Below are 18,742 nucleotides of genomic sequence, written 5' to 3' on the forward strand. Positions count from 1 at the left end.
CCAGACCACTGGCAACCAACGTACTAGAGCTAGGTGGTAAAAATGCAAGATTCCATACACACATTTGAGAACTGCTGCCCTCTGCTGGTCCATCTCACCCAGGCCTCTGTGAAGCCCTCTGTAGCGAAGCTAAAGGCCTATATAGGTGATCCTTAGTGTTCCAGAATTCAGGCTTCAAACATGTGGCAGCCTCTTGGCACATCCAAATGAGACTCTCTCCTGAGCCCCTTCTCTATGCTGACTTTAGGAGTGTGGCTTCTGGGACATTTTAGCTTTTTCTAGGTAGTGGACCCATCATGTCTTGTATGTTGAATTGTATAATTTTTCTTTATGTTACAGTTGTCCGTTGGACTTTATGTCTTCAAAGTTGCTGTTTCTAGTGAAAACGCCTTTGGAGAAGGATTTGTCAATGTCACTGTTAAGCCTGGTAAGCCTGTGTAAGAGAATGGCCTCCTGTTGTACACATTTATCTCAATTTTTGGTGCCTGGATGACTATGTCTATATTTATCTACCTATCTATCTAGAGAGAGAAAACCTATTTTGAATTAGGCTCCATTGTAGAGAAAACACGCAAAGATTATTATTATTTTTTTCTACCTTTCATACATCACTTAGTACTTGCTTGACAAGGTTATTGCTGGCTGCTCTTGAAAGGTGGCGAATCCAACTTAGCCCTCTCTATCTGACATTTACGCCATCCTCTCTAACTTCTACCTCCACTCTCCATGATTCAGCACCTTTGGAGCAGGGGCATGTTAAATACACTCAGCTGAGCAACCAAGAGGTCAGGGGAAAATGTGTGCCCATTGATCAGTATATTCGTGTCAATTAGAAACAGGTGGTTCTTGGGCTGGGTGGGCACAGCCCTGGCTTGTTGCGTAGAACATAGGCTGGCTTTCAGTCCCCACCATCCCCTCACCTGTGCTGAGGGCACAACCTACCAATCAAGGTGAACCTCCCCTGCACCAACTTGAGCCCACCCTGAGGGCCTGATGGCTCTATCTTTTGCATATTCTGCCTGGTTATTATTACAGCTGAAGCATGGTTGGGGGTGAGTTGCCTTCAGTCAGAGATATAAGATCCAGTCAATCCCAGGAGCTGGAACTGTAATCCCTTGCTCCTGCTCTGTAATTACTGCTCACACTCTGTGATGAGCCCCTTGGTTATTATTGTACATCTTCACTGACCCTGGGCTTACATGCAAAAATGTAAATGTACAGACAAGCTCCTGAAATTCAGAGAGACTCCAGACTTTAAAAATTGATTTCTATAGCTGAGGCCTGTCGGATAAACACCTTCTTGACAGGACATTTAATAGTCAAGTTTTTAAAGTAGATGATTTTATGTAGGTAATGACATACGCATACCCAACACGGGCTCAGTCACTGTCCTTTTTTCTCTGTTACAGCCAGAAGAGCCAATCTGCCACCTGTAGCCGTTGTTTCTCCCCAACTGCAAGAGCTCACTTTGCCTTTGACGTCAGCCCTCATTGATGGCAGCCGTGTGTATCCTGTGACAGTTTAGGGATTTCTTTTTTCTCTACATGCTATGAAATGTAATGGGTGCTCTGCGTCAAAGCTGGGAGGACTTATGGGCTGTTACTTTGATAAACAATCACCTCCTTCTTTAGTTTTATGTCTTCTTTAATTCCTTTAGCTCCTCTATCCTGTGCTTATTTTCCCTTCACCTTTTGTCTGTTTTATTAGAAAGTTCTTTAGAGCCTGGCCGTTTGATAGGAAATTTTAGCAATTATTGAAGAATCTCCTTCTGGTGTGGTATGTATGGAGAGTAGTTGGAAAATCACTTCATATATGTATATATTTTTATATATATAACTTATTTTAGAAGAGTATTTTAAAAGAATTAATTAGATGCCAGAGAGGCGCTCTCGTGACCTGACTTGGGAGGGGAGGTGCTCCCCACCAGATGGGAAAATCGCTTTTAAGAACTCTTAGAAGGGATATCTTCAGTGAGGGAGCATGGTGGTTTTGTAAATTTGTTCAGAGATCATTTCTTCTATTGGAGTATATGTGGAAGGGACCCCTGTGTAACTACAGGTGTCCATGTAAATAAGAATTGGTTGAAAACATCCTGTGTTTGACTAGGTTCAACCTTATCAGTGTACCAGGTAATTGCATTTTATGTACATTTAATCACAAAGCTAATACCAAATCCTTTAGAGAGTGAAGAACGGTTGCCTTGGTTGTTGGGAGAAGAATACTTGTTAGCCATTAAAGCTGCTCTATCTTGCAAGCCTGCAAATTTACAGAGATCACATTGACATGACCATTTGCATCTATTCAAAAATAGTCCACATTTCCATCTTAGCAACATGAAAATAAAGCATATTTTAAATGGAAATATTTACATGAGCAAATAGGTCACATTTTGATTCCTCTAATTCAGTGTGGCTTATATACAGGCAACTGTTCATGATTATTAATCTGTCACATGAACTTGTTCTTTCCTTAAATGAATTAGATGAAACTAGCCCCTTTCCAGGTCTAAATTTCTGTGAATCTGCATGGCACATTTTGTTTGTTCTCTTTTAAAGTAGAAATGGAAAATTTTCATGTAAGGATGTGACCTTTCTCTGGATTTACCCCTTAATAATTAAGGTAGTAAATGATGTTTTGTAAGTTATAGAAAAGCAACTCAAGTCTCTTTGAACCTGTCAGCTCAGGTGCCTATTTAAAATGATCAGTAGGAGCTCGCGTGCTGTAGCTGAGGTGAGCAGCAGTAGCATTTCCATGTGTTGCGTTTTGTTGACTCCTGTTTTTTTAAAAGCAAAAGCCTCTGTCACTGTGCTTCTTAAATATTCAACTGAGTGGGAACAGCCTCAGTCAAATCTGGTAGAAATCCAGGAGAAAAATAGTGATATAATTTCAGGAGTAGGAAAGAACCTCCTTCTAATACAATATATATCCATTGAGATCTAGGCAAGTACATAATTTCATATAAAAATGAATTTAAATATGCAGTAATTAAAGTATAAAACTTATGTCTTCCTCTTCTTGTATTTCATTCTTGTCTCTATTTCTTAATCTTTTAGAAAGTACAGATGATACTGAAATAGTGAGTTATCACTGGGAAGAAATTAACGGGCCCTTCATAGAAGAGAAGACTTCAGTTGACTCTCCCGTCTTACGCTTGTCTAACCTTGATCCTGGTAACTATAGTTTCAGGCAAGTGGGTCCCTGCCTTTATTGTGCTGCCTGCTACTTACATTTTTACTGTTTCTTTAAATCAATGCACATAAAACACTGCACTTCTTATTTTGATCAAAAGAGATTTGGCTTTCATGGGGGTTTTGGTTCGATGCCGCTGGAGCTCTGATACCCTCATCAATTAATATGAACTTTATTTATTCATTGGAGTAAAATTTATATATAGTGAAAAGTACTTTATGAGATTCATTTAATTCATTTGTATTTAATTATGCTTTACCATCTGATTGGAACAGGTTACTGCTCCTAACCCAGGAAGAAATTTCCTAATGGGCCCAGAAAGTGTCCTGACTCAGCCTGGTTGAGAAGGAAGGACTTTAGGTGTTTGGTTTGCTGTCAGAGCCAGAAGTGGAAGTTGGCTCTTGGTTGTGTGGAGTATGAGGGATAGTGTGGAAGGCAGCTCAGAATGCACAGGTGCCCCCTACATGTGCTTTCCCTGCAAGGAAGGCCTGTGTTCTTGCCACAGCTTCATTGTCATATGCCTATTGATATTATTTAGCACTCATCACTGCTCCCACCACCATCTTTAACGTAGAAGGATGAAGTGACCCATTTGTGAATTCACTGTCCTCAGGACCACATTAGGAATCAGTTTAGTGCAGGAAGGTTAATGCACTTCTCTTTTTTGTTTACAGAGGTTGGGCACTGGTTCGCATTTGAAAGTGCTTAATCCTAATACCGCTTTGCAAGGAGTATCCTGAAAACATAATTATAAGTCCTCTAGAAAAGGATTAAAAAATAAAAAGCTTTGTAGCTGAAAATTCAGGAGTGATTTGCTGTCTCTGCATGCTCAACCTGAAGGCAGAACTTAAACCTGATCCATTTTAGTCTCCATTATTAGAGAATGGCATCTATGTTGGGTGAGGATGGTTTCTTCACCCAGCATCTCAAAAGCTAATCAGAAATCCATGAAGGTGAAACTCTGACATCGATATGTTATGAACTAACACTAAAATACTCAACAGCAACAAAATCAAACAAAAATATCAAGTCTGTGTTTATCTTTGCTTCATTCTTAAATTTCTGTTTTTAACTGTTCCGAGTTCTTCTGAGAACTGTTTCATGAGCAGACTAAATTGACCTAAGTTTACCTTGAGATTTGGCATATTATTTTTTTGTCTGTTTCTTTTTTTTTTTTTTTGGTTGTTTTTTGAGACGGTCTGTTGCTCTGCTGCCTGAGCTGCAGCGCAGTGGAGCAATATTGGCTCACTGCAGCCTTGACCTCCCCGAGCTCAAGTGATCCTCCCACCTCAGCCTCCCAAGTAGCTAGAACTACAGGTATGCATGCCCATACTGGCTAATTTTTTTTGTTGTTGTTGTTAAATAGAGACAGAGTCTCACTCTATGGCCCAGCTGGTCTCAGAACTCCTGGGCTTAAGCAATCCTCCCACCTCAGCTTCCCACAGTGTTGGGATTACAGGCGTGAGCCACTGCGCCCAGCCTGGTATATTCTTCCAACTATGGTTTCTTCTCCTTTTTGTAGGTTGACTGTTACAGACTCGGACGGAGCCACTAACTCTACAACTGCAGCCCTAATAGTCAACAATGCTGTGGACTACCCACCGGTCGCTAACGCTGGACCAAATCACACCATAACTTTGCCTCAAAACTCCATCACTTTGAATGGAAACCAGAGCAGTGACGATCACCAGATTGTCCTCTATGAGTGGTCCCTGGGTCCTGGGAGTGAGGGCAAACATGTGGCCATGCAGGCAAGTTCTCCGTCCTGCCTTCAGACTTTTGTCTGTCTGTCTGTCTGTCTATCTACCTACCTACCTACCTACCTATCTGCTATTGGTTGGGGTAGGCAGTTCAATTTAGATACTTTATTTTGTAAAGTTACCTGATATATTACAACTATTGGAAAAGGACCGAAGCTCACAAATCTTCCAAGTTTACATCCTTTCCCCTCTCCTACTTAGATAGCACAGGACAGCAACCAATTGGCTCTGTGTTGAAAATTAGATCTTGAGATCAGTTTGGGAAAAGTCTCACATCTGTTAGAGAAGTATTTTTGTATTGGGAGAAACCTTAGAAATAATCTAATCTAAACCTCATTATCAGAATTTGTTTTGTTATTCTGTTTCTCCTGTTTGTAGAAACTCCATGTTATCTTGTCTACATCCACTGGTCGCTTTTTAGGGTCTTGTTTGTATCTACCTTTTGATTTGTTCAAATCTTTTAAGTATGTTTGTCTAACAACATAATAATCTTGAAACTTCTGTTGTGTGTGAAGTTTCCATGGAAACTTACAGGTGCTCGCCATCATGCCTGGCTGATTTTTAAAAAATATTTTTAGTAGAGACGTGTTTGCTTATTCTTCTTTTTTGTGATTGGCAAAGCTATTTGTTTTTGTTGCTAACCAGCTTAATGTTTTTGAAGTTATGTTATTTTTTTGAGAGTTTCATGAAAAAAAAGAAAGATAGGACCTTACATTTCCATCTTCCTTTTCTCCTTCAAATTTCGCCTCACCAGTCCAAGATACATTTCTCATTAGTATTTAAGATAAAATCAGATATTCCATGGAAACTTACCTGCTTTACTTTCTGGTGTTCCTGGGGCATGCCTTGCAATTATGAGGAGTTAAAAGTAACTGGGTAGATTTATGGAACTTGAAAGAGCCATGAGTTGTCTGGATATCCTTGGAGAACCCTCTTGGTGGTGTCCATCTCTACCTAGTGGTTGTAGCAAGTCCTATGTTCTGTTAAGAATTCTGATTCAGAGGTGGGTTGCATACAAAACAGGAGGATGGGATATTTTGTATTTTCACCGTTAAAAGAATCTTCCTAATTTTCTTTTACTTATTAGGAATTATGCATCCAAAGCTAATACTCCAAAATTCATCCATGCATACTGGACATGTATCCAAAGTTTCTGAGGGCTGGGCCACACTGTGAGCCTTGCCTCTACATACCAGCCCAGTTGCCAGACACCCTCTCTCTTCTTTCCCCAAATAATATCCATAGTGGCAACCTTATTGCCTTATGCTTGATTGATTAAGATGTCCAAAGGGGTATTAACTGGGGCAATCACAAAGGTGAGGTCTGTGAATCAGACCATTTTATATTTGTCTGAAAATTGTACCAAGCAGCCCGCTGAGGCTGTGTTCTTACTGGGGAAGGAGGTGAAACCTTTGCAATTGCCTGAAACATGCGGCTGCCTTGGGAGCATCGGTGAGACAGTAGTCTGCTGAGTTCCCATTTACCACAACATTTCGTTACGTTGTGTACAGAAGCATTCACGTACCTGATGAATTTAGAGGCAACTCCTGGGAAATTATACTTTCCCTGTTGAACTTTTCAGAGAAAGGCGCTTTGCCTTATTTAGTCAAAGTAGGGAAAAGTATTTTTTTTTTCCAAAAGTTCTTAAAAGTATGCATTTCAAATTTCCGAAGTTCGCCTGGTAACCCAATTGATCTTGTATCAACTTTCTTTTCAAATTTTCCATTAAAACCTTAAAAAATGCACACAGATACATTTATCTTTAGACAATCTTGGGATCTATAAAAATAAATAAATTGTAATAAGACTTAAAAATCCTTTTCATAATGCCATGCACTTCAAACATAAGCAATAATTGAAACTATTACCAACAACAAAAAAGAAAGGGTATTAACCTGGGGTCACCAAGTGTAGCTATTGCATACTCAGTGAAAAAATGACTTTGTATAAACGTGGGTTGACTTAGAGTTTTACAAAATTATATTATTTATTTATTTTGAAACAGGATCTCACTCTGTCACCCAGGCTGGAGTGCAGTGATGTGACTACAGCCCACCATAGCCTTGATCTCCTGGGCTCCAAAGATCCTCCTATCTCGGCCTCCTGAGTAGCTAGGACCACAGGCACACACCACCACACCTGGCTAATTTTTGTATTTTTTTGTGAAAGTGGGGTTTTACCATGTTGCCCAGGCTGATCTTGAACTCCTGGGCTTAAGCAATCCTTTTGCCTTGGCCTCCCTAAGTGCTAGGATCACAGGCATGAGCCACCACACCCGGCAAAAAATTATTGTTATTATTATTACTTATTTTTTCTTTTTTGAGTTGGAGTCTCACTCTGTGGTCCAGGCTGGAGTGCAGTGGCGCAATCTTGGCTCACTGCAACCTCCGCCCTCCAAGTTCAAGTGATTCTTCTGCCTCAGCCTCCCGAGTTGCTGGGATTACAGGTGCCTGCCACCATGCCCAGCTAATTTTTGTATTTTTAGTAGAGATAGTGTTTCACCATTTGGGCCAGACTGGTCTTGAACTCCTGACTTCATGATCCACCTGCCGCAGCCTCCCAAAGTGCTGGGATTACAGGCATGAGCCACTGCACCCGGCCAAAAAATTATTTTTGATTACAAAAGTAATACATGAATTGCCTCTTGTGGTTAAAAAAAAAAAAAAAAGCTCAAATAAATTCTGCTAAAATAAGTTCAAATAAATTGATCACCACTGCCATCCAAGTGTCCTTACTGGAAATAAGTATTTTTATCAGTTTAATGTGTATACTTCCAGAATCTTTTCCATGTGTCTGTGTAAGTGTGTGTATGTACACGCAGCAATACCTTTCACATTGTATGCATGGTTCCACAAGTTTCTTTTTTGTGTAGATTTCTGTAAACAATATTTTACTGTTTGCTTTTGAATGTGACCCAACTTTCTTTTTTTTTTCTTAATATGTCTTTGACATTTGCCGTTTTAGTATTTATAAACCTGCCTCATGATTTTAAACTTCTTTCTTTTAAACTAGTGTTCCATAGTATATCGTAGTGTGTTTGGCCATCCTCCTGTTGATGGATGTGTAGATTGTTTGCATGTTTTGCTGTGATAAACTGTGCTTCAGTTAACATCCATGGACGAGTCTCCTTGTGCTTTTCTCCGGTGTAGATACTAAGAAGTCGAATTACTGGGTTGTAGTATGTGCTTATTTAATATTTTAATAGCTGTTTTCAGATTGGCTTCCAAAAAGGCTATACTAGTTTACACTCCTTCAATAGTGTATGAGGATGGACAGTAAAGTTTAGGTCACACGTTCTTGGGGACCAACATATTTTTTTCTTTTTTCTGTCACCCAGGCTGCAGTGCAGTGGTGCAATCCTTGCCCACTGCAACCTCCACCTCCCGGGTTCCAAGCGATTCTTGTGCCTCAGCCTCTTAAGTAGCTGGGATTACAGGTGCCCGCCATCGTGCCCGGCTGATTTTTAAAACATATTTTTAGTAGAGACAGGGTTCCACCATGTTGACCAGGCTGATCTCAAACTCCTGACCTCAAGTGATCCGCCTGCCTTGGCCTTCTAAAGTGCTGGGATTACAGATGTGAACCACCGTGCCTGACCAAACACATTTCTTTTTGAGCAAGGTCTCCGTATTAAGTAAAATTGTTAGTTTTTCATTCTGTCATACTATTTACTTGTGCTTCTTTACTTTCTTTTTGTTTTGTTTTTATTTTTGTCTTTGCTATTACTTAGGGCGTGCAGACACCGTACCTTCATTTATCTGCAATGCAGGAAGGAGATTATACATTTCAGCTGAAGGTGACAGATTCTTCACAGCAGCAGTCCACTGCTGTGGTGACTGTGATCGTCCAGCCTGGTAGGTGGAGGAGAAAGAGATCTGGCCTCAGAGAGTAAAGCAGAAATGATAGCTGGGCTTCTGGGGTTTGGAGATGCCACATTGGTGGTACCGGCTTGTGGGTGCTGAAGCTCCATATAAAACTAATTTCATTTTGCAGTTCTAAATCTTGCCTTGACTGTCTGTAAACTATGGCATAAAGGATGAAATGGGAGCCATCCACAGCACTGCTTATGGGTTCCAATTCGCCATGTGGATGCTTCCACACGTGCCCCACTCTGCCGTAGAGAACTCCAGACGACCTCGAAGGGGCTGGTTCTTATGTGTGACTTGACACTCAGATGTAGCCAGAGATTGGGGAACATGTTCCAGTTCAGTGTCACTGTTCATTAATAGTTTCATGGAAACCCAGGGCTCTGCCTACCTCCTGAGTTAAATAACCTTAAAGGTTATCATACCTTTGTTTGATAATGGCCTTTGCCTTAGAACTTTTCTAAAAGAGGCTTGTTAGTCCCAGAACCTCTCTCCAGTTCCTGGCAATGAGATTATACTCAACCTATAGACAACTTATTTATTTATGCCACTAATACATAAAAAGGGCTATTAGTTAGACTCTGGGATGTGGAATTAAACAAGATAGACTTGATCTCTGCCCTTGTAGGGCTTATGGAGAAGTTCACATAAAACTCTGTGATTGATGCTTTACTAAAATAACTACAGGGTGCTACAGGACCCAAAAGAAAGAGCACTCGCCTGGGTGTGACGCATCTGCAAAGAGCTCGTATGTGAGCTCAGGATTGAAGCACAAGTCACAGTTAGTCGGTGAAGAAGGGGAGGGGTGGGCAGCACAGGGGAAGAGGAAGAGTTCTTAGGTAGAGGGAACAGTATGCATGAGGGCCAAGGAAGAGAGTCTGGTACATTCAAAGATTTAAAAGGAATTACTGTGATTGGAGAGGGAGAACAAGAGGTAGGGATGTGGGAATGGGAGGTGGTGGGGAGGGTGGGCAGGGATTGGAATGACAGTAGATGACCCCAAGAGAGCCCAGGACTCCATCCTAAAGGGCTTTGTAAATGTATGGTCACCCAAGTACTCTATCCTACGGCAAAGGGAAACTCCTGTTATGTAGTGAGTAGGATCATGGGGTCTGTGGCATGGTGCAAACACTGGGCAATGGCTGCTACAGCTTTTGACTATATGACTTTTTTTTTTTTTTTTTTTTTTTTGTGAGACTGGGTCTCACTCTGTTGCCCAGGCTGGTCTCAAACTCCTGGGCTCAAGCAATCCTCTCACCCTTGGCCTCCCAAAGTGCTGGGATTACAGGTGTGAGCCACTACACCTGGCCCTTTTTTTGTTAACAGATATTTTATTTATTTATATCAATATTAGCAATACTTTTTTTTTTTTTTTTTTTAATGTGAGACAGAGTCTCACGCTGTCATCCAGGCTGGAGTGCAGTGGCATGATCTCGACTCACTGCAATCTCTGCCTCCCAGGTTCAAATGATTCTAGTGCCTCAGCCTCCTGAATAGCTGGGATTACAGATGTGTGCCACCATGCCTGACTAATTTTTGGATTTTTAGTAGAAACAGAGTTTCGCCATGTTGGCCAGGCTGGTCTTGAACTCCTGGCCTCAAGTGATCCACCTGCGTTGGCCTCCCAAAGTGCTGGGATTACAGGCATGAGCTACCATGCCTGGCCAATATCAGCAATACTTTATATGTTTTACTTTCTTTCAACATTTAATTTAAAATATTTTGAACATTTACTGTTTACCAGGCACTGTGTTAGCAATGAGGCTACAGAGACAAAAGGAAGTAAGCCCTACCTGATAAAGCAGGTCTCTTCACATGGATGTCCCCTCCCTCCCTCTCTGTCTCTCTTCCTCCCTCCCTTCCGTCCCTTCCTTCTTTCCTTCCTCTCTCTTTCCTTCCTCCCCCCACCCTTCTTCCCTCTCTCCTTCTACCCTTCTTTCCTTTCCTTCTCTTTCACCCTATGACTGAAGAGATATATATATATATTTTTTTTTTTTTTTTTGATACGGAGTCTCTCTCTGTCGCCCAAGCTGGAGTGCAGTGGCGCGATCTTGGCTCACTGCAAGCTCCACCTCCCGGGTTTACACCATTCTCCTGTCTCAACCCCCCGAGTAGCTGGGACTACAGGCACATGCCACCACGCCCGGCTAATTTTTTGTATTTTTAGTAGAGACGGGGTTTCACCGTGTTAGCCAGGCTGGTCTCGATCTCCTGACCTTGTGATCCGCCCGCCTCGGCCTCCCAAAGTGCTGGGATGACAGGCGTGAGCCACCGCGCCCGGCCGACTGAAATTCTTTTAAACCAAAGAAACCAAAGATGTGTCTATTAGAGACAGTGTTTCTTGGCTGCCTGTAACGGCAGTCTTGAACTTGGACTGTTTAACTCCTGGATCAGCTAAGGAGGCTACAGTGCTTCACTCCAGGATTCCAAAGGATGCTTTATACTCTAGTGGCTGCCTGGTCTGAAGATGAGTAATGTACTTAAATCAAGAAATCACAGGATTGCAGACTTAATGCAAGGAGATAATACTTTTTCACACTGTTTCTGTAATTCCAGAAAATAACAGACCTCCAGTGGCTGTGGCTGGCCCTGATAAAGAGCTGATCTTCCCAGTGGAAAGTGCTACCCTGGATGGGAGCAGCAGCAGTGATGACCACGGCATTGTCTTCTACCACTGGGAGCACATCAGGTAGTCTGTCTCGCCACTGAGCTAGGTTCATGCCCATGCTGAATGCTCATATTATCCCTTCTCTGGAGGATCTGTAGTAAACAGTCAGCTTGAGCATTTTGAGGAGTTGGGATTTAAGCACGTTTCTAGAAGTGGCTGGGTGTTATTGATTGAAGAGTACGTCAAGTGTGGATGGACATCATTGACAGTAGAGGGAGGTAGAGCTCAGGGCAGGTGAACAGGGCTGTCTTGGAGTGAGGCGAGCTCATGATAGAAGAGGTTCAGGGAAACCTGTGTGTGATCCTGTCTACACTCAACCCATCCTGCAGTGACTGTAGACACCAGAAGTGCAGAGTGTAAGAGGCAATCCATATCATCTAACATTTTCTGAGCTTTACATGCTCTGTCTCATAGAACCCTGTATCAGTTTGTAAGAGATAAATAAGAATATGATTCCTATTTAAAGTTGGAGAAACTGAGGCTTGTAGACACTAATGAGACCACACAGACTAAGGTTGCCCAGATAGTAAGAGAAAGAGCTTGGACCCAAACTGAGGTATTTTTGACAAGCCCGTGATCTTAATGACTATAGTGTGATTTATCTCTTAGGAGAGGGCTTATCTGGCTTATTCCCTCCTCCTCCATGCTCTCCCTAAAGATAGACCAGGATTTCACCTAATTTTATTCAAAGAAGAAATGGGAGTCGTTTCTAAGGCTCGTTTTCCAAGGAGAGATCATTTCACTGGCAGCTTGACTTAAAGAAATCAAGAACAAATATTCTCTTCCCAGTAATCCAGCAGACTCTGCCTGAAATAGGTTTTCACTTATGACTCTCCCACTGAACTAGAGAGTACAGATGAATGGAGTTTTCTTAGAATTCTCTAAATGGTATATATTATAGCTGGAACAAAACATTTATAAAAGCACAAATCGCATGCCTGTCATATTCAGAATCCCATGCCCCCGCCCTTATGTTAACCGCTTGCATGTTTTATAGAGGCCCCAGTGCAGTGGAGATGGAAAATATTGACAAAGCAATAGCCACTGTGACTGGTCTTCAGGTGGGGACCTACCGCTTCCGTTTGACCGTGAAAGACCAGCAGGGACTGAGCAGCACGTCCACCCTCACTGTGGCTGTGAAGAAGGGTGAGTGGGTCTGAGGTGGACAGGGATGGGCCTGCTCCGCTTTCGAGTCTGCAGGACCCTCAGCCAGGCCGTGACTGCTCAGAGATGTTGGTGTTTGCTGATTTGTTCACAGCAGATGCCAAACCCTGCCTGGTGGAAAAAAAGCCAACTTTCTTCTATTCATGTTAGCTGTTTCCCAGTCGCCCTCTGCAAGGAGACATTTCCTTTTGTTTGTGGAGCGTATCTTCTAATGACTTCACTCTTCTGTGACTGCTAGTAATGAAAGACCCATGTCCAAATGATACCATTATGCTTTTTTTTTTCTTTATTGCTTGAAAATTCAAGAAAAGAGATTCAAACTCCATATCGTTTCTTAATGTGAAATCTGTGGTCTAGACTAGTGCAATACCATTTGAGGTACTTGTCTCCTTGTCTGTCTTCCCATTTGACTGTGAACTGCCTGAGTGCCTTTGCTTCAGACATCTGTGTATCCTCAGTATAGCAGACTGCTAGACTCATGGCAAATCAGAGGTATTGAATGAATTAGTGAAGGGATGATTACCACGTGTTGAAGTGCAGAGGAGTATAAGAGCCTGGCTGGATGGAAAGGTTCACGCATTGTAGAATGGCAAGAGTGTGGGACGCTGGGACAGTGGCTGCAGCCTGAGGCACAGGCTCTGCCGTGGAGGGTTATATGTACCTGGGCTATGCCTAGGGGTTTGGACTTTATTCTCTGGGCAGCTGGGAGAGGCTGAAGCAACTTTAACAGCAAAGTCGTATAGATTGCATTTTTAAAAAGATTTTATTGTTGAGATTTTCAACCATGCATTAAAGTAGAGAGAATAATCTGAACAGGCATCTTGACTTGTTTCTAAGGGGAAATTGGGAGGGATCAGGCTGGGTCCCAGAGCCCCATCTGGACAAGCAGGATTTGCCTCACAGCAGCCTCATCTCCAAATTGAGGCTGTGTCTTATTAAGATCTCCCCACTGTACTGTAGTCTTGTTAAGGCTCCCTGGCCCCTCTTTTCTGAAGCTATTATATCAGAAATGGCTTTTACATTGCCTCATTTTTTTTATTTTTAAAATAGACACAGGGTCCCACTCTGTTGCTCAAACTGGAGTGCAGTGCTGCGATCAAAGCTCATTGCAGCCTCAAACTCCTGACCTCAAGTGATTCTCTCACCTCAGCTTCCTGAGTAGCTGGAACTACCAGGTGTGTGTCACCATGCCCAGCTGATTTTTAATATTTTTGTGTGTGGAGACAGGTCTTGCTACCCAGGCTGGTCTTGAACTTCTGGCTTCAACCATGCATCCTGCCTTAGCCTCTCCAAGTGTTAGGATTACAGTTATGAGCCACCATGCCTGGCCATTGCCTCATTTATATTTAATACCTAGTCAGAGAAGTGAGGGCCTAATTATCATTGTTATTATTTTAATTTTTCATAGAGATGGAGACTTGTTATGTTGCCCAGGCTGGTCTCAAACTCCTGGTCTCAAGTGATTCTCCTGCTCTGGCCTCCTAAAGTGCTGGGATTACAGGTGTGAGCCACTGCACCCAGCCTACTTTTCACTCAAGTCTTTTTTTTTTTTTTTTTTTTTTTAAATCTTAGGGAGTCAAGATTTGGCAATAGTACTTGAAGTGGAAATATTTCTGGCCAGATAGTGTGGACCAGTACAAAATGACCCAGAATATATTTTAAACCAAAATATTGCCACTTTCAGCACCCTAAATGTTGGTAAAATCATTGTTCCTTTTTTTCAAGGACAGAAAAATTGTAACAATATTAGAAAAATTCCCAATGTATAGCTTGCCACCTGCTTTACCTTTTTCATCCCAAATTATAGCTAGCTAAGTACAAATGGAGTTTTAAGGAAGTCTGTATCTTATATGCATTTGGGACAAAAAAAATGCCTTTTTGGATATTTTAATTCTACATACTGTATCTGCAAGGTGGAAGAGTTGTGGATGTTTTATGACACACTTTTTCTATCACCAATGTTTTAAATCAATCTCTTTGCTTTCATTTTTGCTATATTTGACTTAGAAAATAATAGTCCTCCCAGAGCCCGGGCTGGTGGCAGACATGTTCTTGTGCTTCCCAATAATTCCGTTACTTTGGATGGTTCAAGGTCTACTGATGACCAAGGAATTGTGTCCTATCTGTGGATCCGGGATGGCCAGAGTCCAGCAGCTGGAGTGAGTACTGAGAGAGAATTGCTCCTAGACCACTTATCATTACATCTGCATTAGTCAGCTTGGGCTGCAAACAGTATACCACAGTATATTCTAAGGATATAAGTATAAGGAGGCTTAAACAACAGAACTTCATTTTGTCTCTGTTAAGGAGGCTGGGAAGACAGGCTCAAGTTGCTGGCTAATTCAGTTCCCAGTGAGGTCTTTCTTCCTGGTTTGCAGACAGCTGCCCTCTTACCATGTCCTCCCATAGCAGAGGAAGAGAGAGCACTCTGTGTCTCTTCTTATAAGGACACTAATCCTATTGGATCAGGGGCCTACCCTTATGACCTCAATTAACCTTAACTACTTCCTTATAGGTCCTATTTCTAGATACAGTCGTATGGGGTTAGGGCTTCAACACAGGAATTTAGGAAGGAAACAGTTCAGTCCACGGCAGTGTCTCTATAATGACCTCATCTCTCTTTCCGTGTTCCCTGTAAGGTGTTTATGCTTCTACATTTGAATGTTCTGAAGGCTGGAGGCAGTAGGCTGCTTTGAGATTTAACCAAAAGCTGAAATCCTTTCCGACTTTTTCCTGAACAGACTTTGGATGGGCAGGAAACCATAGCTTGGAAGGACTTTGAGGTCAAGTCTTCCAGCAGAATCATCCTACTGGAAGCAGGATGCTTTTCCATCCTTCCTATTTTGGTCCAGGTGGATTCTTTTCTGTTCCTCATATTCTGCCAGATGAGTCAATAAGTCAGGTATTGCTGTTTATGTTTTATAGATGCAGAAGGCGAAATGCAGAGATGAGAAATGACTTGGCCAAGGTTAACTAATCCACTTCTTTTTCTTTTCTTTTTCTTTTTTTTTTTTTTGTTTGAGACCGGGTCTCACTCTATTGGCCAGGCTGTAGTGCAGTGGTGCGATCTCAGCTCACTGCAACCTCCACTACCCGAGTTCAGGCAATTCTCCTGCCTTGGTCTCCCGAGTAGCTGGGACTACAGGCACATGCCACTACATCCAGCTAATTTTTGTATTTTTAGTAGAGATGGGGTTTCACCATGTTGGCCAGGATGGTCTTGATCTCTTGACCTCATGATCTGCCCGCCTCGGCTTCCCAAAGTACTGGAATTACAGGCGTGAGCCACCGCGCCCAGCCTTAACTAATCCATTTCTAATCAAACTAGACACACCTAGGTTTTTAGCTCCTGGCAGGCATTTTACCCCCGTTAGATCACTCTGCCTCTTAGGACATAAATGTATGTACATCTTCATTCCTGCCATTTCTAAGGACTGGAGAGATGCAGATTTACTCTTGGAGATGTACTAAGGAGTGGTCACAGGGAAGGAACTGAAAATGCTTTATACTTTCTAAGCACTTCTAGAATTAACACTATTCAACTAGATGGGGGATTCGCCTCTAAATGTAATAACAGTGAGTCTCTGTTCAGAGCACGTATTTGTTATCACCCCTTCTATTAGCCGGAGTCTGGGAGGTTCTTCTCTAATTCTTTGGAGCTTAGAAGCACACAGAACAGAGGATGCTACACAGGGTCTTGGGTTATTTGAGGTGAACGTGATACATTATGAGGGAATTCAAGATGAGAGTTTTGTAAAGCTATGTTTGAAAATAAGACCCAGAAAATCTGTGCTTTGTTCTCAGGGTCCTTGCCCCAATTCAAATGGTCTTTCCCTTTGTTAGATACAATTAATTATTTGGTAATTCCTGGAAAGTGCTTGGTAAATTCAGCCCAGGAAATACTGTCTGAGGATGTGCCCCCTGGCGCTTTTTGGGGAAGAGATGCTGAGGATTTCTCCTGTCTTTAGCTGTCCCACCAGCCTCATTCCCCTGCAGCTTCCCTCTTAAAGTCACGCCTGTGTTAAAAAGATGGGACCCTAAGGTTTAGGATCAACAGAAGCCCAGAAATTGGGACCTGAGGATTGACAGCTGCCCTGTGATCCGTGTTATTTCGTAGGATGTCATCGATGGCTCTGACCACAGTGCGGCCCTGCAGCTTACGAATCTGGTGGAGGGGATGTACACTTTCCACTTGCGAGTCACCGACAGTCAGGGGGCCTCGGACACGGACACTGCCACTGTGGAAGTGCAGCCAGGTGAGTTCCTGGGCTCTGGAGCTGGCCATGCATGCTCTGGCTGGTCAGCCTTTGGGGTCTTTACGCTGACAGATGTGACTAGCGTGGGAGGCCTCCTGTGGCTGGCTCCAGCTCTTGGCTGGACCCACTTTGAGGATGTCTCTTAAGATAGATCCAGCCTCGTCACTCTTTAAAAGAGAATGTTATCTGGCAACTAGATTTTCTTTTCACTTTTGTTTTCCTGCCAGAAGACAAAGACCTAATGTGAAGCAGACACAAGGGCCTCAATACCAGGGCACAGAGGGAGGCAGCTCCAGTGAAACGGCTATAATGAGCCCAACGTAAGCTGAACTGGGCAGTGCCTGTGGCACTTGGAAGCAAAATTCTCTTTCTAGTCCTGGGGAAGTGTGGAAGGGGCTGAAATTTTCAGTTAGCCCAGAGGCTAATTAGGTACACTCAATTATCATCTGGAAAAAAAAAAAACTATAAATAGCAAACTGGGATAAAACAAGGGAAAGCACTCCCAGATAGTGGCCTCCTGGTGTTTGGAAGAATTTACCTGAGTCCTACAACTCAAATGTAGAAATGGCATAGGAGTAATTTTGAGCTCTTGTAGAAACCTCGCTCCTTACACTCTAAAGCCTGTGCAAATCTCCAAGTGCAAATCCTGTATCTTTTCTTTCCCCAGACCCTAGGAGGAGTGGCCTGGTGGAGCTGACCCTGCAGGTTGGTGTTGGGCAGCTGACAGAGCAGCGGAAGGACACCCTGGTGAGGCAGCTGGCTGTGTTGCTGAACGTGCTGGACTCGGACATTAAGGTCCAGAAGATTCGGGCCCATTCGGATCTCAGGTAGGTGCTGCATACCCAAGGCGGGGCCTTGGCCCTACAAAATTCCAGTTCTTACCTCATCCCAGTCCAGTAGAAAACTGTTCATTCCTCTGCTTCTGTAGTTTTGCACACACTTTTATCCCATTCATATACTTTTTTTTCTCAAAGGGCAGTAGTATGGCCAGCATCGTGCTAGGTCCTTCCTAAAATTCTCAGTGAATGTTTGCTGACTGGGAATGTTCTGAGTGAAGGAGGAGCTGGGGAATAGCAGGGGAGATGGTTGTTAGCTCTGGTGTCTTCAGAGCTGGGCAAGGGGTCTGGGGCATGTGAAGAGGATGTCTCACAGCTGGGCTGCATCCCTGCCCCATGCTCATGGGGACTGAGGCTTCTCTCAATGTGAAAGAATCACTGATTACCATTTGCCATCTCCTGGGACTATATGAGGCTGAAACTCTGGCCTTTATTTTTTATGAAATTTTTGTATTTAATTGAATTTTATTTATTTAATTTATTTATTATTTAATTTAATTTTTATTTTTTGAGATAGGGTCTCATTCTGTTGCCCAGGCTGGAAAGCAGTGGCGCAATCTCAGCTTACTGTAACCTCCGCCTTTCAGATTCAAGTGATTCTCCTGCCTCAGCCACCTGAGTAGCTGGGACTACAGGTGACCAGCACGACACCTGGCTAATTTCTGTATTTTTAGTAGAGGCAGGGTTTCAGCATGTTGGCCAGGCTGGTCTCAAACTCCTGGCCTCAAGTGATTTGCCCGTCTAGGCCTCCCTAAGTGCTGGGATTACAGATGTAAGCCTGAGTTTTATTTTTAAGTCTTATCTAACCCAGGGTATGGTAGGAGGGACAGAAAGAATGTGGGAATGAAAACCCACTATTCACAGTAACTCCATTTGCCTAGCTATTGTCAGCTCCTCCACTTTGGTTAGTTTCCAGAGAACTGAAGAATAGAAAAATACCAAATTAAAACATGTTCTAATTATTTTCTAAGGAACTCTTTCTAAAATGGATCATATATTTCCC

General features: G+C 42.7%; 1 protein-coding gene across 18 annotated transcripts in view; it reads left to right on the plus strand.

The window, feature by feature from the left end:
- KIAA0319 (KIAA0319 ortholog) overlaps nucleotides 1-18,742 on the plus strand; it is a 106,134-nt gene that overhangs the window by 69,118 nt on the left and 18,274 nt on the right. For 12 of the 18 annotated variants that reach the window (XM_005553906.5, XM_074038778.1, XM_005553912.5 and 9 more), the window contains 10 exons: nucleotides 340-427; nucleotides 1,410-1,502; nucleotides 3,054-3,186; nucleotides 4,712-4,940; nucleotides 8,680-8,803; nucleotides 11,372-11,504; nucleotides 12,481-12,629; nucleotides 14,655-14,806; nucleotides 16,765-16,903; nucleotides 17,571-17,730. In XM_005553906.5, coding sequence (XP_005553963.3) covers nucleotides 340-427; nucleotides 1,410-1,502; nucleotides 3,054-3,186; nucleotides 4,712-4,940; nucleotides 8,680-8,803; nucleotides 11,372-11,504; nucleotides 12,481-12,629; nucleotides 14,655-14,806; nucleotides 16,765-16,903; nucleotides 17,571-17,730 — 1,400 coding nt within the window. Of the gene's footprint in view, nucleotides 1-339; nucleotides 428-1,409; nucleotides 1,777-3,053; nucleotides 3,187-4,711; nucleotides 4,941-8,679; nucleotides 8,804-11,371; nucleotides 11,505-12,480; nucleotides 12,630-13,697; nucleotides 13,899-14,654; nucleotides 14,807-16,764; nucleotides 16,904-17,570; nucleotides 17,731-18,742 lie in introns of those variants that run through there. The other 6 variants (XM_074038782.1, XM_074038784.1, XM_074038783.1 and 3 more) reach the window with 3 other exon arrangements.

This window comes from Macaca fascicularis, chromosome 4, assembly GCF_037993035.2.
Source record: "Macaca fascicularis isolate 582-1 chromosome 4, T2T-MFA8v1.1".
Taxonomy (NCBI): Eukaryota; Metazoa; Chordata; class Mammalia; order Primates; family Cercopithecidae; genus Macaca; species Macaca fascicularis.